The following is a 23,016-nucleotide window of genomic DNA, read 5'->3' as shown; positions in this document are numbered from 1 at the left end:
TGAAACAATGGATGAAAGTCTTTTTTGAAAATAAATCATTATTAAAGAATTACCGAAGCATTTTTAAAGCTACAGCTATGAAAACTAATATTTGACTTCTCAGATAGAAATAAAAATATTTGTTTCAATGTTTTTGGAAATTCAACGACTATGTGGGTGAAATGGGGGATGAAAAGTTTCTTGAAAATATTTCATTATGAAAGCAGAATCACTTGTCGGTCAAATGTACATTTGGGAAACACCAGGTGAAACGCAGGTGTTGCAATTTGTAAACTAAATCAAAGAAATCCTATTTAACGGCCACCACGACAAAATGGTTTTGTCAGAACTGCATAGAAAAAGAAACGAATATTTAATACATTGATATTTCAGGAGACCTAATATATGTTTATAGAATTATTTTGTTGCCATTACTACGCAGACTAATCATTACTGATGACACGATAGATAACATGTTTAAATGCGATACCATGTGCAGGAATTTCCTTTTGAGATGACCGAATTCAGTACTGAGTGTAAGACTGGCGCTAATGGTTATTATACTACAGGGTGATTATAATTAAAGCTAAACTTTCAAAACGCTGTAGAAATAACACCACTGGCCAGAATGACGTCAAACTACGGAATATTATCGGAAAAGGGGGAAAACGTATGGTAGAAAAGAAAAACAGTCACAAAATATAGCAACAGATGGCGCTGTAAGCATCATAATTTAATAGTGGTTAACTAGAAATGACAAATGAATCATACAACAAAGCCTAAGCTGTACGTTTAACGTTAAACAAACTGTACTACTCAGTGTGCATGGGTGTACAGATGTGATACTGTTAGTTACGTAAGCCCATCCACCACGGCAAGTTCATATCACACTGGATGGGAAAAATCGGATTTTAATTGTCCTGCGGCCAAAAACCGCATAAAAAGCATCAATCACGTCGGTTTTTAATTGTCCTGAGGGCAAAAACCACATAAAAAGCATCTCAGAATGTGTTGCGCAATGTGTGCCTCCAACTTAGCTAAGTTTGCTATCGGAACACTGAACACAACATCTTTCAAATAGCTCCACAGCCAGAAGTCACACGGATTACGGTCAGGTGATCGGGAGGGCCAGGCTGTAGAGAAATGGCGGCTGATAATTCAGGCATTTCCGAAATGGCGCTTCAGCAGCTGTTTAACTGGATTTGCAATGTGCGGAGGTGCGCCATCTTGCATAAAAATGATCCCATCCACAAATCCACACTGCTGGAGAGCTGGAATGACGTGTTTGCGCAAAAGACGCTTACCAGTGACGGTACAAGTAATAGGATGGAAGCACCTGTCTCTTGGAAAAATATGGCTGTGTGATAAATGATGCCGTACAAATGGAGCTTCTATATTTTTTATTTGTATTTATTTATATGTAGGACGAGGAATTTACTATGGATCTTACATAAACCTGCACCACACAGTGACCTTTCCAGGATGAAGTGGTATTGGTTGATTTGCGTGCGGGTTTTCCGTTGCCCATATTCGACAATTCTGTACATCGACATCTCCTGTCGGATGGAAGTGGGGTTCATCTGTCCACAAAATCTTCCACAGGCCAATCATTGTCCACTTCCATGCGAGCAAGAAATTCTAAAACAAAGGTCTCTCTTGCTGGCAAATGAACAGGTAGCAACTCGTGCACACGGGTAATTTTGAATGGATTTCAAAGAAGGATGTTTCGTAGAGTTTTACGCACCGGCTCATGGGAAGGTCCAATGTTCGGGCAATTCCCCGTGCCTACATGTTTGCACACCACTTCTCGTCTCCTCCTGCATTGCTCTGGACACTGCTTCCACTGACGTCGAATTAATTCGTTTCCTCCCTCTACCAGGCTGCACACCAAAAGAACCCGTCTTTTCGATTTTCCGTATCATTTTCTCGAGACCCACGGCAGTCATCGGAGCAACGATTTTTTTCAAACCCTTCAGTGTCAGGAACTTCTGCAGAGCGACGTGTGAACAGTCATCAGTCTACTAATACAGCTCTACAAACAGAACGCGATCCTGCATTGAGACAGCCATGGCGAATGTCGCAGACAGGAAAGGAGGAAAAGCCGTGTACTCGGCATGCTTGTACCATCTTCAATGGATCTTGCGCATGAAATGTGTTTTCATTTACGTATTCTGACACATACAGCGCCATCTATTAATCAATTTTCACACTATTTTTTTTCTTCTGCCATACGTTTTCCTCCTCCTCCGATAATATTCCGTTGCAATTTGACGTCATTATGATCAGTGGTGTTATATCTACAGAGTTTTGAAAGTTTAATTTTAATTATAATCACCCTTTACTTATCCGATTTGTCTCTTTGCTTTTTTTTTAACTCGATACATGAAATTAAATTAAGACTGTTGAAAGATCTATAATTGTACAAAGACTGGCAGTCATGTAAAGGGTCACTAACTCTCATGGTATGTAGATTTATACATAAGCAATGGGTGTAACAGCATACAAATTCGATTACAGAAAAACAAAAATAAATCTTTGCAAGCCATTCAGTCTACGCGAGCGAAGCTGCGGGCGCTAAGCTAATATTATGCGTAAATAAATCGACGTGCTGAACTTCTTCAATTTCAGAATTGTGAATGAGTCGTTACAGTCTGAGATGATACACTAGTGCACCAAAACATTAAAACAATATGACTACCTACTTGACAGCGAATGCAATATTTCTGCGATTTGCATGACATGGGATCGACAAGTCCTTGGTAGGTTTCTGGACGTATCTGACACCTGTCGATTGTCTACGCTCAGAGCACTAAATTCCCATAAATTATGGACCATGGGGTTGTTGCTGCGGAGCTGCCGTCCGAGTTTTGTACCACCGGATTCAGACAGGCAAATTCGGTGCCCACGATATCAACGTGAGTTCACTATGATGTACCTCAAACCACTCTATCATTTATGTGCTAGAAGATGCCATCGCCGTCAGGGAAGGCATCAAGAATGAAGTGATGTAGACGGTCGACAATAATGTTCACGTAGTCCACAGCTGTCTAGGTGATACTGCTACAGGTCTAACGGAAACCCAGGTGAACTGCCTCACCAGCCTGCACCCGTGGCGTGGTCAGTGATGCGAGCGGCCGTCGTTGAATGATGGCGTGTTTGGACACGTCGATTGGCCTGATGTAACAAGAACCACAGGTCATCCGACCAAGCGAAACGTTTGAATTGATGCACGGTTCAGTCTCGATGATCCAGTGCCCACTGCAATCCTAACTGTTGATGTTATCGGGTCAAGATGCCCGTCTCTCTAGCCGACTGTTCAGCGCGCTGACTGCCACGTGGCGAATGCTGGTTCGATTACTGGTACTGCCAGCGATTTTTTGTTAGTGGGGGACTGGAACAGGCTGCACTTGGCCGGCCGCGGTGGCCGAGCGGTTCTAGGCGCTTCAGTCCGGAACCGCGCCACTGCTACGGTCGCAGGTTCGAATCCTGCCTCGGGCATGGATGTGTGTGATGTCATTAGGTTAGTTAGGTTTAAGTATTTCTAAGCTCTAGGGGACGGATGACCTCAGATGTTAAGTCCCATAGTGCTCAGAGCCATTTGAGCCAGGTTGCACTTAGCCCCGCGATGCTAGCTGAGGAGCTGCTTGATCGAGGAGTAATGGTTGCAGGTTACGAAAACTTGCGACAGCCGGTAAAGCGGAGTGCTGACCCTTCCTCCTCCACACCATATTCAATGACGCCACTGCCGGAGGACGACACGGCGGTGGGTCTGTATCGGTAAGCCTGCTAGGGCCTGCGGACGAAGTTTACGTTTATGTACTGGGACAACAAGGTGACAGGCAGGGGTCGTCTACTACAGAGACCCATGTTCAAAAATGCGTGCTGAACGGTGTGATTTCAAACACTAGTGCCTGCACCAAACCAGTCAGCCCTTGCCGTGTCACTAGCCTGCAAGGCCACTAGGTCGGTCGTGGTGGGCAACGGTCGCAATGTTTTGAGTCATTAGTGTATCTCCAGCATTATGAGACGAAACGTCGGACACATAAACATCCCTTCGACCACGAACTAACACCTAAATAACAAAATTCCCTAAGAGCGTAACTACCAGCCTCTAAAGCCTACACTGTACTTTTTCATCTGTTGATGTTAAAACAACATGTTATGTTTTGTCTGCTAGGAATTCTAGAATCCAGTCAAAAATGGAGTTCAGTATTCGGTAAGCTTGTATTTTATGCCAAAATGAATGTAATCACTATCAATATCCAACAACACAGTTAGGAAATACATTCACTGAGCGACAAACCACCTGCGAATACTAACACTTTCCATCCCTACGTTTACTCTGTTGCCTCATAAACTAATAATTTCAAGCACAAAAAAGCGCCTTAGGCTCTTGCCGACATAACACATTGCTGTATGCACAGCGGCAGTGTCAGTGATTACGATTGTTCATTGTCAACAACTTGCATGACAAGAATCGGAGACACTGAGTTGTATGCAGAGGAGCATATTCACAAGTCCACAGATGCCTTCATTTCCAAGGACAGTCTTTCAGTCCTAATGGGTATTTAATGAGTTGTCGTCACCCTAAGATATCTAACAACAACTTACTGGTAGAAACTAAATGATACAATGATATCACAGAAAAAATTCTGTTGAGAAGAAGAGGTTACACATCTGCACATATAAATTGATAACAGTTAAGAGGGCCGTTGAATAAGCTCATGAGAAATTGAATACGAGATAGCTGTTGCGCTGGAGAGAGAGAGAGAGAGAGAGCGCCTCTGCAAATCTATTAGTTCGGCGTGCCTCATGAGGTATGACGACAGACCTTGCACTGTTCCTTGAGCGTAACGGTCGAACGAAGGCTGAACAAGAGACGCGGTATCAGCGCATTTCATCGCAGCAAAATCCAACTCCGATATCGTGCAGTCGTGTGTCATCCGGAAGATACGAGACAAAGAGGGCGCCACAGGGGGTGCCCATCCTCAAGGTATGCACAATATAATTATGGTCAGACGCTACGGATGTACAGAGAACCTGCCTCCTTACAACATGCAAATACTTCCTGTGTTAACATCCACCCACAAAACGTGGTTTTAAGTGGACTACCGACAGTTAGTTCTACACCCTGCCTGACGAGAGCGTCATGACTGTCTACAGTCGAAAACCAGAAGACCCCGACTGGACACTGTACAAGCTGTGTACGTTTACGAGGGCTTGGGGTCTGCCAGTGACACTTTCAGTTATGTCGACACCATGCCTAAGGACAGCATCATGACTCTCTACATTCGAAAACCAGGAAACCCCAACTGGACATTGTACAAGCTACATACCTTTACGACGGCGTATGGTCTGCGAGGGACACTTTCAATGAGGTGCCTGAATGTCAGTTGAGGAATGATAGCCCATTCTTCCTCAAAAACCAAAACCAGAGAAGCTAATGATGCTGAACGCTAGGATCCGGAGAGAAGTCGACGTTCTTTCTCATCCCAAATGTCTTCCATTGGGTCCAGGTTGGGACAATGAATAGGCCAGTCCATTTCAGGAACGTTGTTGTTCACAAACTTCGGTCTCACTGACGCTGCTTTACGACATTTGCTACAATCATCATTTCCGAACTGTTCCCCTACTGTATGCAGTACACACTGCACAAAACGTGTTCATGTCCTTACACATTTAGCATTTTCTTAAGTGCAGTAAGGTGACAAAATCCTGCGCACAAAAAATATCACCATATCATTACACCTACCTCCTCGGAATTCACTGCTGGCACTATACGTGATGGCAGGTAACGTACTCCAGGCATCAAACCCAAATCATTGCATCAGATTGCCACAGGTTACAGCGTTACTGATCAATCCAAATCACTCATTCCCAGACTTCCACTGTCCAGTGGCGTCGCTTTTTGCTCCGCCTCAAGCGTCGCTTAGCACTGACTATACAAATTTGCGACTTGTGAGGAGCTGCTCGATCCTTGTATCCCATTCTTTTTAATTCGCTACGCACGGTAACTGTGCTAGGTGGACTGTCTGCACCACTTTGGAACTCACGAGAGATTCGTTCCGCTGATTTCATGCGATGTTGTTGCAACCACCTCCTATAGTTCCTGACCGCCAGTACACGCTCTCTGCCTGCTCTTCGCTTAGCTGTGGATGATCCTTGGCGTTTCCAGTTCACAAACATGTCAGCAACAATCGACATCAACAGCTTTAGAATGGCCTAAATGACCCTTATGGTTTTGTTACTCAGTAACTCAGGTAGTATCCAATGAGTTGTCCACGTTCGATGTCACCGGGCTCTCCTGACCAAGTTGCTCCGCTGTTGCTGTTTCTCTATCGAGAATACAATACTCCCTGCCTCCTTTGATTCTGGCAGGTTCTCTTCTCGTGATACCTACTGGTCAATTTCTCATTACATAGAGGTGTCCGGATACTTTTGCTCAGATAGTGTACCTCTGGTCGCCACACGTCACGGTACACTGATTACCAGGGCACGTGAATGCCGCGAGTCGTAACAAGTAAAAAGGAACCAGAGCTGATTAGTCTACTCCCTGCCTCCTTTGATTCTGGCGGGTTCTCTTCTCGTGATACCTACTGGTCAATTTATCATTACATAGAGGTGTCCGGATACTTTTGCTCAGATAGTGTACCTCCGGTCGCCACACATCACGGTACACTGATTACCAGGGCACGTGAATGCCGCGAGTCGTAACAAGTAAAAAGGAACCTGAGCCGATTAGTCTACGTTGACACTGAACACTCCTGTGACTCGGTACGAGTACTGTGGGTACGACAGAACACCAAGGGACGTCATGCACCCTTCTTCTCAAAAGAGAAGCGTTCAGACGTGTGAGTTAGATATTCTAGTGTTGGAAATGCTTCCATGAGATAAAATGGGGCATCTGATATTTTTTACGGTCACTGACGAACGATACCAGACTAACCGTCGACAGGGTCTATCTGCTTGTTCACTTGCATCGCTCTCTAGCCTACCTATACATTCAGTAAAACTATGCACCATTCCACACTCCTGAACTGTGTAAGCATTGATCTGAGTACAAGTCGCTCCCAAGTCACGTCACCCAAATCCTGCTAAACATGCATGACGTCGTTGTGGTTCTTATACATGGTGATAGTTATTGACCTGTATGAAATAAAATCATCATAGCTTCTGAACGGTTTGCGTTACAAGGTTCAAACTGCACGGCTGGCTGTGGGGCATGATGGGAATTAGTATGCGCATGTATGTTTTGGTTTAGCGACGAAGCCCACTATCATTTGGATTGGTTCTTCAATAAGCAAAATTGGGGCATTTCGCCGTCGAGAAGTCTCTTCACCCTCAACAGGTGACTTTGTGGTGTGCAATGTCCAGTCACCTGTCCTTGATGGCACGGTGACTACCTAACGGTATGGGAAGGTTTTGGAAGATCATATCCTTCCCATTATCCAAAGTGACCCTGATGTGGTTCATACAAGACGGAGCTTGACCCAATCGAAGCACTGTTTGATGTCCTGGAGAAGCACTTTGGGGACCGCGTTCTGGTACTGGGATACCCTGAGGCCACTGGCAAGGGCAACGATTGTCCGCCGTATTCACCGGATCTGAACACATGTGACTCTTTTTTGTTCGGCTTTATTAAAGACAGGGTGTACAGCAATAACCGTAAAACCATTGCTGAGCTGAAAACAGCCATTCAGGAGGTCATCGACAACATCGATGTTTCGACACTTCAGGGGGTCATGCAGAATTTCGCTAGTCGTCAGCACCACATCATCTCCAATGATGGGAGGTATCTCGAACATATCATAAGTTAAATCCGAATAACTATAGAAAGTTTACGTGTTGAATAAAATGTGTGCACGCCGTAGTTTGTAACTAATTTACGTTCTTCAATAATTGTCATACTGTAGCAAGTTCAGAGTTAGTTCTTTTATTTTTTTTTACTCAGTTAATAAATCTATATCAATTTAGTCCTGTACATTCAGGTCGAGGCTACTATTGTATGACTACTAATGCATGGTGATAGCAAAACATTAATGGTCGCTGTCTCCAACAGCGAGAGAAGGTAGCAGTTGACCGGTGTTTTCATTTTTAATGCCCAGCTCAACAGAGGAAGGCGGCTTGATGTGGAGTCTTATTCCACTGAAATATGCCAACAGTTTGGTAGAAGGGCAGAGAAATTTTAGTTCGGAATGTTTGAGAGTGGATTTGAAGTTTCGGCATTTCAGATTTTGCTTACGTACATCACAGGAATTCTATATGACTTTCCTTGATCACATGGACGGCATCTAAACGATACTCCATTTCACACCACATATTCTAGAATTTTTGTGGAGTCACCGACGCGGGCTCATTAGAGATGGGTGTTTTGAATTCCGGAATTGTTTTCGGCAAAGCAGTCTTCTTTATAAGGTATTTTACGCAACCCGATAAAAATAAGACCAAGGGTGACAGGGTAAATTCTGTCACTCAGGTTGCCTTCTGTAGGGCATCCGCTGTTTTCACTTCTTTTGCGGAACTTTTGATTAATTTAATTAATAACTAATCTTATATTTTTTACTCAGCTCTTTGTTTGCGCTGAACCCAGAAGTTTGTCACGGCATCCAGATTGCAATCAATGCATGGGGTGCAGAAATAATACAGAACCAGCTTGTATGTATAAAATGACACTTCAATTTAGTATGAATGACGGAGGAACCAGGATGGGTGAGTCATAAGTCGTTGGACACCTTCATAAGTTGGAAGATGAAAGGGAAAATTGAAATGTGATAATGGGAACATAGGTTTGATGTGGGGCCGCAACTTTTGAAGTGAATGTCATTCATGGCCGCCATCTTGAAATCTGCCATTTTGGATTCAAGTAATTTTTTTTAATGGGAAGGGGGATGTACGACACATCAAATAAAACTCGCTTGAGCTCTGGAATTTAGTGTGTAATTTGTTTTTGTCTATCTTGTACAGTTTAGAGGTTATTAATGTTTAAAGTTGGGAAATTACCTTCATACCGACTGCTACAACACATGTTCTACGTGTTGTCCATCCCGAGACATGAGTCGGTATCAAGGTAAATTTGAACATTAATAACTTCTAAACTGTACAAGATAGACAAAAACAAATTACACCACTCAATTCCAGAGCTCAAGCGAGTGTTATTTGATGTGTCGTACACCCCCTTCCCATTAAAAAATGACTTTAATCCAAAATGGTGGATTTAAAGATGGTGGCCATGAATGATATTCACTCCAAAATTTGCGGCTCCACGTCAAACCTATGTTCCCATCATTACATTTCAATTTTCCCTTTAATCTTCCAACTTATAAAGGTGTCCAAGGACTTTTGACTCGCCCTGTATATAAGACCCGACTACCAAGGTGTTGATGGAGCATCATTGTCTGTTAAAATAATTTTATTTGCTTCAGAATAATATTATGCTACACACCTTTAACAAACATCAGTAATTTCTAATTATTTCTGTAAGAGTTCCTAATTTGTATTAATTTATCCTGTGCAATTACGCGACTAATGTGATTTAGTGCACATTTCCGAGATTTTGGTACATATTTCTGTAATTTAAATCTATTATTCTGACAATGTAGTGCATAAATACTTGCATGTTTGGTTATTTTTAGTGTACATCAGTTCTCATTCCAGTTATTAATATAGAAATATCTTTTAAATTAAAGTACTGTTTCGAACGAAACACAGAATACAGTAGTATTAGTTCTTACACCATTTACTTCCCAACACAAATAAACTGAAGAAAAAAAACGAAAGAACAGAGAAAAGATCCTGGACGAGTCTTAAAGGGGACACAAGTTATATGTTAAGCGTATGAATGATAAATACGAAACGAAACACTCAGCGTAATTTTAATTGTTTTAACATATTATTTCAGACAGTTACTGAACGGCGTCGTGCTGTGTGGTTCCCCTACCATTCGGGCCGTGTGATGAGTGTGAAAACTACCCAAAACACAGCCCACAACTTGTCAACAAGGAACCAGAGTGCTTGCGTGTGTCACGAAGTCGAGTAATTTAGTAATAACGGCCATCACAGAAATCAGGAAGCGTATCGTGAGTACTACCTCTGTTTGTTTCCCACACTGCATCAATGACTCAGTGTTAGAATGCAAAAAACAAAAGGTTTTGTCATCAGTCTTTCGACTACCTTGTACTATACACCTACTTCTATGCTGTTAATTTTTCATCTCTACGTGACTATTATATCCAGTATCCTCCATAACCTGATCAGCATATTCTAGTCTCTATCCGTCCCTGCTACTTTTTCCTCTCTACAATTGCTTCCAGCACTTAGTTACCTACTTCTGGATATGATAACAGGTGCGCTACTAACCTGTCCTACCCTTCTCACCTATTGTCTTTAAAACTTCATTTCGCCCTCCATCTATCCACTAAACATTCAAAATCCCTTAACAGCATCCCATTTCAAATGGTTCCAATTTCATCGTCTCCGATTTCCGACGGTCCACGTTTCTGCTATGGTCCAGAGGTTTACTTTCATCAAATTCTACCATAGCACTACCTATATTCTTATTGAAGGACGCTGTCTTGTATTGTGGAGATCTACTTTCGGTATGTTCCATCTTAGTGCCTCCTTAGTTCCCAGACAGGAGAATTCTTCAGTTCTTCCGCTTATATCGCCTAAGAATTGTTAACACCATGCTCCACTTTACGTTGTCGAACGCTCTGTGTAGGTCCACAAATGCTACGAAGGTATGATGATTTTTCCTCATTCTGCCTTCGACTTGCTAAGCAAGCGGATTTTTTTGGTGTCGTAATAACGCAAAGGTATGGCCACCACCTGGGTTCTCAGTACTCTAGATAATGCGTTAAGCAGTTTTATATTTCCAACGCTCCATCCTTAAATGAACCAGTTGCCAAGCGATTCTGCTGCGCGTTGGCTTCCGGATTTTTTCATGGTAACAATGAACTGCAATGTTGTCACTAAGTAGAGCCATCCAGGCACCCAAACTATTAGTGCGAGAGAACAGGTGTTTCTTGTTTACGTGAGAAACTAGCAATAATCACTCTGTAGCATAAAAGTATCGACAACCTTCCAATGCTGTCACTTTGTGTCACTGATAAAATGAGAGCCGCCCCATGTACAGCCGACAGTCTTGCGCCTAAGTGACACCAGGTGTTTCAAAAAAATTCACCCGACTTCAGAGTGCTGTATCTTCTATACAAATGAAGACAGGAACTTCGAGTAAATTTTATCTTACATATAACTACAATGTTTTTCATTTTAAAAAAATCAAATTGTACATTTTTTACACCCATTAATATGCAAACCTGGAGAACATTTTACAATTACATTTAGAATCAAAGTTTGCACTTACCCCTCAGAGATGTTCAATATGCCCTCCACCAGACATATGAAAAACATCCAAACTGATCCCATATTTTTCGAGCATATGTAGCGTTATTGCCTGCTGTTGGTATGGTGCGTCGCAGTTCACTCAGAATTGTTTGAAGGGGATGCCACATGGTTAAGTTTTTCATATACTCTACAACAATCTTTGGCTGATGATTTGTGCCCAGTATTGAACCTACCGATTCCCGAAACGAAGATTACGGTACCGTTTTGTGAACTCACGCGTCTTACGGCTTTGGCAGCGGTGCCCATATCTTCTTGACCTCACGCTATTTGCAGTCTCGTTATTTTAACTCAACGTGAAAATTTGTGTGTGTGTTCAGAAGACATGAATGCTGTAGGTCCTAGAAGAATGGTCATCCAGGTATTTTGATTTAAAACAGTACTCCGTCTTCAGGCCACAAGTGGCCCATTGGGACCATCCGACCGCCGTGTCATCCTTAGGTGAGGATGCGGATAGGAGGGGCATGTGGTCAGCACACCGCTCTCCCGGTCGTTATGATCGTTTTCTTTGACCAGAGCCGCTACTATTCGGTCGAGTAGCTCCTCAATTGGCATCACGAGGCTGAGTGCACCCCGAAAAATGGCAACTGCGCATGACGGCTGGATGGTCACCCATCCAAACGCCGGCCACGCCCGACAGTGCTTAACTTCGGTGATCTCAGGGGAACCGGTGTATCCACTGCGGCAAGGCCGTTGCCCCACTTTGATTTAAAACAGATTTGAAGAAAAACGTAACTGAATATATTAACACTAATCATATTTTAAAATAACGCATAATTTCTATCTTCTTGTGTTCAGACATTTATGTCTTAGTTTATATTTTCATACCATCTTCGGCATCTTTGATTTTGGAAGAATGGTGGAGTCGGCTTGTATGTAACGACGTCTGAGGACGGAATTGTGTTAGCGTGCTTGTAACTCGGAAATAGTTGATTATCAGCTGTGGACAGCTGCTGGTTATTGGAACATACAGAATAAAGTCATATTTCACTGTTATAATGATGAAAATGGAATTTAGCGTCCATGTCTTACAAGAAGAGATTTCTCTTAGATTGAAAAAACCGCCAAAAAGAAACCTTGCGCTTTATTCAAGCATCTGATCAAAATCTAGACCATTACTAACACCAGGCCACTAGAAGAAATCATACTCAAGACACCGCTGCCGAAGTATCTCCAGTCATTGATCGAATGTACACCTCTCCAAATATCTTCATTCACGTGAGAGATATAGTCTTGTGAAACCGGATGAACTTTCTTGAAACACCTTGTAATTCTCTGCCGTAAGAACCAAATCATGGTACAAACGTTTCCTTTCATCAGCGTTACTTCATGTCCTACAAGAAGTGTGAAAGTGTTACTGCGTTACAATACGATACGACATCTCTGTATTATTTAATAAATAGATTCCACATACGAATATTCCCAAAAATTAAAGAGGAATGTTTGTGAACATCGCACATTGGGATTTCTTCACTGACATTTTATAATTTTTTCTCAGCCGATGTCTAAGACGAGCATACTGCTCTCGTTCAAGAAAGAAATTACGGAACTGTGGTTGTCGGTCGAATAAAATTACTTCAAAAAATTATCCATTGCACTTAGATCGCCATAAAGGAATAAATACAACCGACCGTTCGATAGGTAACTATTAGCGGATTATACTATGATAAAATTGTAAAGCTTTCTTTGTTGAACGTGAGATTGAACACCACAGTCTTTTACTAGACATGGCCCAATTAGATATGGCATTTCCTTATCTTTCCCAGAACTATGAACTGTGTTACCCAACCACTTACGGGGAGCACTACAATTTAAAGTCGACAGCGTTATAACATGGCATTTTTCACGTTAACCAGTAGATGACAGAGATCAGAGAAGCTATGTGAGTCAGAAGAGAAAATCCCATCGGGATTGAATCGCGGATCTTTTTATTTGTAGTCTAGCATTTAACCGAGACCCAAAACTGAGATCACAACCTTTTAACATTTAACCAAAAGCTAAACCGAGACCACAGCCTTGTAAATCAGACGCACAGGTACAGCATACGTTCTCCAACTACGACTTGCACCCATAGGTTATGCTGTCTTCAAGTTTCACTATTAACCGTCTGGTACGTGCTGCACTGTCGCATCGAAATAGTTTGCGCCTGGAGATAGGCAACCCAATGAACTGAATTGCAAAGCAGGGTGCCGTCGCGCTTTCCCAGACAATTCACGTCAGTGACTGCAGAGCACATGACGCTTGCCGCGTCACTAAGATGCCCATTTTCTGCAGATGTAATAGGAGTTAAAAACTGGTCGAGTCGCTCTATGCACTGATGTGCGTCTGTTTTCTGTATGTCTTGTACTTTTTGCGCAGTCGTCTTCTGGAATCCCGGAGGTACTTGGAATAACACTATCTGTCCCACCCCTTCCAGCGTTTGAAAAAGGAACAGCGGAAAATATTTTTTTCCTGTATTCTGACCACGACATAATTAAAATAACCATACATTACATATTTCACTCCGAAAGAAAAGTAACAGTGGAAAGCTTAAGGGTTACAGTCATGGCTCTGCTGGGACTCGTCATATATTTAAACTTATTTGCACATAACAAATGGCCACTTTTAACCTTAGAGCTCACTGTCATGCTAAATGCAGAAGTAGCCGCATATATCTGCTGCTTTTCCTGGTAACATGTTTAATTCGTAAGGCGGACAATAGGCATTTTTGATGTGAGAATATTTTCAGATTTTGACATTAGCTTCAGCTCCGGTGGAACTGTGACTTATAACATTCAACGCTCTCCTGCCTACAGGACCTACTGTACCTGGATCAGAATAACAAACTGATTGACAGCTAATTGTTTACAAGACAGCTACCATACAACAGGCAATCAGAGAATGAGTTTGTTCTGTGCACATCGCTCTTCTCAGTTGCCGGTAACCAGACAGCTGTGGACGACAACTGCGTTCTGTAACACAGCAGTTGTAGTTTATTCGTATATGCTATGTTTCTCATGTGGTATGACTCTCTCACAGAAAGTGTGAAGCAAAGTGGTGAGGCTATTAAGAACCTGTAAAGTGAACTCAAACTGCAAGTTAATGGGGAACGTGTGAGCGTACTCATAAGGGATCATTCCCAAGTGATACCCGGAAAGTTAATTTGGTATTTTAGGTTTAGAGGGAATATCTCCGAAACAATGATACAAATGGTTCAGATGGTACTGAGAAGAAGAAAAAAAAAAAAAAAAAAAAAAAAAAGGCTCTGAGCACTATGGGGCTTAACATCTGTGGTCATCAGTCCCCTAGAACTTAGAACTACTTAAACCTAACTAACCTAAGGACATCACACACATCCATGCCCGAGGCAGGATTCGAACCTCCGACCGTAGCAGTCACGCGGTTCCGGACTGAAGCGCCTAGATCCGCTCGGCCACCACGGCCGGCAAACAATGATACATAACAACACGTTTTTTTTTACAAAAGTTGATATGTAATTAATGTTCTTAAAAACCGTACAATCAGCTTTTGTAATAACATGAAATTTTGTGAAATACCCTACCACCATTAATTAATTTTGAAAAATGAAGACTTTTGTTGCAACAGAAATTTAAGCTGTCATGCCACATACTTCCCTGTGTCATAAAGATGGTTTCTGAATGATCATTTTTGGAAAACAAGCCGTGCTCATTGTGCTTCCAGACTATTTTCAATATACCTAATTAAAATACTTTAACATTCATTTCTATTCTAATTGTTAATTTAACCTATATTTAAATTACAATTGTTTCAATGAAAATGCCTTTTTTGCATACTGCACATTGAATTTATTATTTTTAATTATGCACCCAGACGCGTTGTTGCAGAAACTGATAATGTTGGTAACACTTAGAAAAACAAATGAAACTCTGTATTAAAAAGATGGCAGTTACAGTGATGTGTAACGTAAGCAGTGAACTCAAAGTGAACTGTAAGATGTCCACCTGGTTGCCAGATGAGAAAAAGCAGTTTGCTTAGATGCAATGAATTAGAAGTTACCTGTAAGTACCTTTCCATTTCATAAAAAGAACGTTAAGGAACTGTTTTTAAATCTATAACCTAGATGTGAAACCATAACCTATGTGTAAAAATGGACAAATCATGTAATATTTCAGGACACCCACTGAAGATGCCTTGTAAAAAAAAAAGGGCGAAACGCGTCTGGGTGCGTAAATAAAAGTAAAAATTTCGATGTGTAGCATGCAAAAAAGGCATTTTCTTTGAAACAGCTCCAATTTATATACAGCTGCTGCGAAAATGGCCACTGCAAGAACAGTGTCACCTAGATTTGTTTCATTTAATTTCTTATTTTACGTTTTACATAAATGTTTTTTTTTACTTTATTGTTTCACATGCATATATTTTATTAATTGAAAATAATTGCAATAATGATAATCTGTAAAGAAATTAGTAAAACATTAGGATATTTAGAGGTTTACCCATGACCCAGGAAGATTATGACTTTACGAGCATCCGATGTTAGTTGCAGCGTTGCGAACTAAACTTAAATGTTATTTACTTAGCAGATAATATTAGCTTCAATATCAAACTTTCTGCGGAAGATGCAGGTATCTGTGAGGAAATTCCATCCGGTGAAATACAGCAGCAATGTATAGTCACATATTCACAAAATATCGGACTCGTGAAAAGACTGATAATTTGCTCTTAATGCAAAGACACAAGTCGTGCACTTCACGAAGCATATTTTGATTACAGTATTAAGGAGTCACAGCTATAGCCAGTCATGTCATGCAAATATTTAGGATTGTCAATATGAGATATTAAATGGAGCGACCAAATAGACTCAGTTGTAGATAAAGCAACTTAGAGGCTACGATTCATTACTGGGAAACTACAGCATGCCTACAATAGAAACTGCGTACAAAACATTTGTAACACTTCATTCTACCATACCGCTCAAGTATATGACGCCCATATCTGGCCGGAGGCACACAGGAAATCGAGCACATAAAAGGTTCCTTCAAAAGCGCGCCGGTTTTGAATAGCGTAGAATACTTTTGTTTGTCGATTGATCGCAATATTGTGCATTATATCGGTTTCCATACACATTCCGACTGGTGTTTGTCTGAATTTCTCGTTTTTTTTTCATTGTGTGTCTAGGTATGTGACAGTTTACCATTGCGCAGTGTGCGGTAATTGCAAAATATTTTATATGGACGGAGAAAGTCTTCGCGCGACTCAAGAACGAAACGAAGCACCGAATGAATCAACAGTACGCAGACTTACTGTGAAGTTCAACGAAACGGGCTCAACAATGAACATTAGGTATTCGGACAGCCCTTGTCCTGGCCAATCTGTTCAACCATTGCGGTGGTTCGTGGCATGATTTTCTTCACCCCGTTATAGAATTCAGCACAACAGCTGAAAAAACCAATAAAGAGGAAAGGCGATAGTTCGTTGACTGGTTTCTGAGAAGAGGACACTTTTCCGAGGATCATCATCATTAGTGAAGCACTTAAATGAATTCATGAATAAACAGGACTGCCATAATTACGGGTCACAAAATCCTTTCATGGTTCACAATAGGAAAATGCATCCACCGCTGTTGACTCTTTTGAATGAGCGGCATAATCAGCTCTTATTTTTTTGAAGATGGGACGTAATAAGTTGTGACAGTTAATAGAAACCGATGCCGTGCGGTGATGAGAGAATTTTGTAGACACATTTCAATAGAATAAATGCTCAAGTGTCCTGGTTTCTGCAATACTGTGCCACCTGTCACACTTGCCGCGATATAGTTGAGTTGTTCCATGAGCGTTTTCCAGATCTCCTTATCTGGCGTAAATGATACTTCACAATGCTCACCAAACACCTTGCGATTTATGTCTATGAGGTTATATTAAATCATACTTATATGAGGAAACTGGACGTTTTGTTTGCGAAATACAAGTGCAGTCTTGTCAAGCTGTCGGCGATTTTCACGGGAACACATCTGGCATGTCAGCGCCGTAGAGAAAGTCATATGCCAGACATCATTTTTCACACATGAAATGGAAGGGTGTGATGAACGAGTTTAAGTATTTTGTTAACTTGTTTTGAAAAAATAAGTTCATAATCTGATGTATCAAAGTCAGTGCGCTTTTTGAAAGATCCTAAATAAACAAGGAAATACCGGTCGAGGTGGCGTAGTGGTTAGCACACTGGACTCGCATTCGGGAGAACGACGGTTCGAGTCCGCGTCCGGCCATCCTGATTTAGGTTTCCCTGATTTCCATAAACCGCTTTGGGCAAATTCCGGTACGGTTCCTTTGAAAGGGCACGGTTAATTTCCTAACCCGAGATGTTAAACACTAATCTCGTCCTCCACAAGGGAGATGCGAGTAGCCAGAACATTGTTTTACTGGCGGGAAAACGAAACAAAAATTTTAGTTGCCAGACACTCTACAAAAGACCCCATACAAGCCGAAAGGACCGCCTAGGACAATTTCAAAAACTGTCTTTCAGGGCACAAACTGCAAATGTTATTCAGTCCCACGGGTATTTATCCAGTAAAGATTTCGAAGATAAAATTAGGTTCAAATGGCTCAGAGCACTATGGGACTCAACTTCTGAGGTCATTAGTCCCCTAGAACTTAGAACTACTTAAACCTAACTAACCTAAGGACATCACACACATCCATGCCCGAGGCAGGATTCGAACCTGCGACCGTAGCGGTCTCGCGGTTCCAGACTACAGCGCCTAGAACCGCACGGCCACTTCGGCCGGCTAAAATTAGGTAAATAAAAACTCGTTCAGAGGTGGGCGCAGAGGTAGACAAGCCATCACTACCACCACTCCCTTCCTGCGAGTGGAAAATAAAAATATTGCTCTCTGCAACACACTTCAGTAGTTTACCAAGTATTGCTATAGCATTAGAGGCAAGCATGAAACTAACAGGCCTGTAGGTCTAACCACTTCAACTCGCAGTTATCTACCGATGGTCAGACTCAGCCCAGAAGTGGAACTACACGGTTAACCGAATACTCCTATCCAGACCCATATACTGTATATAGATATTCAAAATACATATATATTTACCAGAAACTGCTATTTACTGTATTTATAAACCATGTACATACCACATTTAAAAATTTCTGCTTTACATACGATTTACTCGCCGGGAACTGGCAATTGTTTTATAAAACTGCAATTAAAACACATCGTATATCGAATCTACGCCTGTTTTATTTTTCTGCGCTATGCGTTTCGAGGTCTTAGATGAGTGGATTACATTAGAAGCCATAACGACGCACCGTAGAAGAAAGTAAAAGTAACTCACTTAGATAATTATTTTAATTTGCATCATAAAAATTCGCACCATAAACAGCCCAACATGGACGTCATAGGGTATTATGTATCACCTGTTTTCAGTAATGTTTCACGAAATAATCGTTCAATTCTCTTCCTTCTGTTTCTCACTCACTTCTTCGCAGACGAAGGTTCTCATTTCCTGGGGAGTCAAAGCATAGCTATTGCCAAACGAATTTTGGCCTGGGCTATCTAGTTACAGAACAGCTGATTTCAGTACATCGGCGTGTGTGTGATAATCTGTTTCCAGATCGCTTCGCCTTAGCTCTCTTCCCGTACGGAACACATGTTCATCTTTATACCTGGGTCACTTAGCTACCCAAATCCTGGTTCGTAGACATCGCTTTGTAACCTTTCGCTGACGACTTCGTCACCTATGTTTTCACAGCCAGAAATTTTAAATACGTAGGACAAAAAATCTTTGAAGAGATCGGCAACAGTTGTTGGCACTTATATACCGTGTTGTCTAGATCGCATACGTTTGGCATTTGCTACCGTACGCTCTGCATTGCATTTGACGAGGTAGGTTGTATCCATCTTTATGAAGTTCCACATATTGACGAATGATAGGAGCAGAAACTTGTGTATTAATTTTTTTCGTTTTCTTCCAGTAGCCGTCACAGCTGCGGTAATAGTCATTTCTTCGTGCTGACTAGTTTCAGACCATCAGTTAAATTTTCAAACCACGGCGTTAAGACAACACTTCTCATGAGTATACAACGCTATTTCTTTCCAGTCGTACGCAGAAAAATCGATTGAAAAGAAAAAGCATTGTATACTCATGCGAAGTTTGTCAGTCTGTGTTTATGCAATGCTTTCTAATAAGGAATAATGAATAGATGGTGAGATGTACATTAGTGGGACTGTATGATTATATTTACATCTAAGGCCATGGTTTGAAAATTGACCTGATGGTCCGAAACAAGACACGAAAAAGAAATGACTATTAATGGAACTTGGCGGATGTTGGAAGAAAATAAAATAAATTATCCATCCTTGTTTTCCTTGGTATGAGGATGGCTGATGACGAAATGCTTCATTACAATAGAAAGGCTGCACAAATGGTAGTGGTATTGTTTGACCCATGGGAGAGCGTCACGGAGATATTAAAAGAACGGAAGTGGCACACTCTGAAGACACACTCAACTATCTCGTGAAAGGGTAATTAGTAAGATCCAAATTTAAGTGATGATTCTAGGATTCTACTAGAATTTTCCTGCGTATCGCTCTCGTAGAGGTCACGAAGAAAGTGTCATGGTGATTTTCAGTGTATGGATGTACAGTTGCTGTAGATATAAGGATAATAAATGCAGGGAGTGGCAGTGGCCTGCTTTAAACTGTGCGTCATTGTTGAGAGCGGCCTTGGGAATGATATTGGTACTAGTGCGTAGTGTGGTACTCGGTGTTACGTCAGTATGCATCGTTGGTCGAATGATCATCGCGTTTTCAAATATGGTGATAGTGTCCTGCGAACGGAGCATTAGTTTCATCAAAAATGTTGATATTGCTCGTACTAATCAACTGCCACTTCAGTAGTCAATTACAAGATGGGCTGAGCAGTTCAGAGCAACGGCACCTGCAACGAATAAGTCACCACCTGGTAGACTACGAACGGTTTGTACCCCGAACAACATCGCAACAGTGACGGCTGCTTTTCAGGGAAGTCCGGCGCGACCAGTTCGTCGGCATTTGCGAGTCATTAACAACCTTGATATAACTCAGCGACTGTTGTTGCATCTCAATACTCATTCCTATCCCTACACTCTGCAAGTGGTGCAACAATTATTACTCAGAGAACAGTAAACACATAACAAGTTCCGTACGCAGCTTCTGGAGATGTTCAACACTCACCCGAATTTTCTGAAGAATTTCTTTGTATCTGACGATTGCTCATTTTAATTTATCCGGCTATGTGAACAATCATGTACTGGGTACAGTACTTCAGGTACATTCTCATAAAATTCATGAAAAACCATTTCATAACTCAAAAGTTACTCTGTGCTGGGGCATGTCTGTGTTATTGATCTATACTTTTTTTTGGAGAATGATGCAGGGGATTATCACGAGATCGATATACTGTTGTGTTGCAACCGTTCGTAATGCTGGAAATGCGTCGCAAAATAATTAGTAGGTGTTGGGGTCCCAAGCGGACGGTGCAACGCTCGCACAACCACAAAGTCCATGACAGTCTTAAGCAGAATGTTTCCAGAGCGTCTTGTTTCCAGCTTTGGTAATGTCAACCCGTTCACTCGATTTATCGGCTTGTGACTTTTTTCTGTGGAGACTTCTGAAATCGGATGTGTTTCCTAACAGGCCGACAGTTATTGGGAATTTGGAAACCAACATTCATCCCAAAATCGAGACAATAACAAGAGATATTCGTTGCAACGTTATAGCGAATGTGCGTGTTCGTACAAACAATTGTATCGCCAACAATAGTGGGCATAATTTAGAAACACTGAAATGTTTAATAAAATTCCAACAATTCACGCTAATAATGCGTAGCTGTATCTCCATGGTCAAATAAAATGTTTAAAACCGGACTCTGTTTCTGCCGCAACCTGTATTTTTTATCTAGAAAGTTCTGCGCACAGGAGCCAGAAATTTGTTTCGCAAGATCGGTTAGACGAGTAAAATGGCTCTGAGCACTATGGGAATTAACATCTTAGGTCATCAGTCCCCTAGAACTTAGAACTACGTAAACCTAACTAACCTAAGGACATCACACACATCCATGCCCGAGTCAGGATTCGAACCTGCGACCGTAGCAGTCCCACGGTTCCGGACTGCAGCGCCTAGAACCGCACGGCCACCGCGGCCGGCGGTTAGACGAGTAGCAATATTAAATTCCTCATTACTGTCACCTTCACACCCACTTCCAAGTGGAAGATGTCGCAGTTTTATTCCACGAAGGAGCTATTGTTATCTTCAAGTTGAGGTTAAGTGTTACACATACCGCGGTTGTGCGACGGTGGGATTGGGGTCCGGATCGTCTTCCCGCGGTAAAACATGCATTACAAACGTAGTAGTGTACCATTGACAGAAATATTTTTCTAAGTATAACAATATTTCGCGCTTCGTTTTTAATTTTTCAAAATAATGGGATTATTCGAGGATACTGCAGACAACATTGTAAGCCGGCCGGATTGGCCGAGCGGTTCTAGGCGCTACAGTCTGGAACTGTGCCACCGCTACCGTCGCAGGTTCGAATCCTGCCTCGGGCATGGATGTGGGTGATGTCCTTAGGTTTAAGTAGTTCTAAGTTCTAGGGGACTGATGACATCAGCAGTTAAGTCCCATAGTGCTCAGAGCCATTTGAACCATTTTGAACAACATTGTAGGTGGGTCAATCACAGCTATGAGTATTCATCTTGGGTATGTATAACCGTTCCAGCTGTATTATGGTCCTTTATTACTGTACCACTACCGGTTTCGTGGTGTTAAAGCCACATCTTGAGGTGACATATGATTAAAACATTAGAGCAGGAAAGCTCGGAATTTTTTTCCCCTACATTCGTTGTCCGTCGATATAAAACACCGCTAAAAATGGTATGTCATCGATTAAAAAGTGCCAAATTGCAATATAGTGGAGGAGCCCAAAACAAATCGTACTATAGTGATCGCTTCTCAGATCTATACTGAACCGCGTACAGGGGACGCGACCGCGTGCTCTGTCATTCGCGAATAATCAACCGATTGGATAATCCTGAAAATCGGGAGCATGTTGTAGTTAATAGTTCGTTATAATTGTGAGCAGTTCGATCCCCTCCTTTAACTTGATACAGTTATCAGTCCAATTGTTGAGCACGTGCTCTTATTTGTAGATTTTTCAGTAGCGAAAATAATGTGACGACGCACTGTGTAGCTTGAGCTCGGTATGTTTTTCGCAGACTTCCTTTGGCGGCAACAGACCGGTGAGGGAGAGTGCGTGCATACGCAAACAGTGAGGTGCGGTACTCACGCAGGCGAGCATGCTGAGGCGGGGCTACAGTCCAGCGGCAGCCGGCGTGCTTGCTCGGTCCCTCCCGCGTGCGACGCACCGCAGTCCGCGTCTCGCGCGCCACTGGCCGCTGGCCGGGCCCCCGACTTGCGCAGCCGCCAAGAACCGCCACGCACGCCTCCTGCTGGCCGCTCGCCGCCTTTCCCTCTCCATTGTTTAGCGCCGGGCCGCGCTGGCCACGTGATGCGGCCGCCTCCGTGGCGTCTTTGGCTCGAGTGCTGTACAAAGGGCCGTTTAGGTAAAATCGACGACCGTTTGGCTCTAGGAAGCTTAAACGCATAAGCCTCCGTAGCCGAGGGGCTAACGCACG

The 23,016-nt window shown here is 42.2% G+C and overlaps 1 protein-coding gene across 1 annotated transcript in view; it reads right to left on the bottom strand.

Annotated features, from left to right (window-relative positions):
* Window positions 1-22,790, bottom strand: part of LOC126094706 (uncharacterized) — a 294,462-nt gene extending 271,672 nt beyond the window's left edge. The window contains exon 1 of the mRNA XM_049909236.1: window positions 22,668-22,790. Coding sequence (XP_049765193.1) covers window positions 22,668-22,679 — 12 coding nt within the window. The 5' untranslated portion in view covers window positions 22,680-22,790. The remainder of the gene's footprint in view (window positions 1-22,667) is intronic.
* Window positions 22,791-23,016: the final 226 nt, after the last annotated feature.

The sequence above is a fragment of the Schistocerca cancellata genome, chromosome 8 (assembly GCF_023864275.1).
Source record: "Schistocerca cancellata isolate TAMUIC-IGC-003103 chromosome 8, iqSchCanc2.1, whole genome shotgun sequence".
In the NCBI taxonomy this organism is placed as follows: Eukaryota; Metazoa; Arthropoda; class Insecta; order Orthoptera; family Acrididae; genus Schistocerca; species Schistocerca cancellata.
The sequence above is the reverse complement of the archived record's forward strand: the minus strand, read 5'-3'. Positions and strand labels throughout refer to the sequence as shown.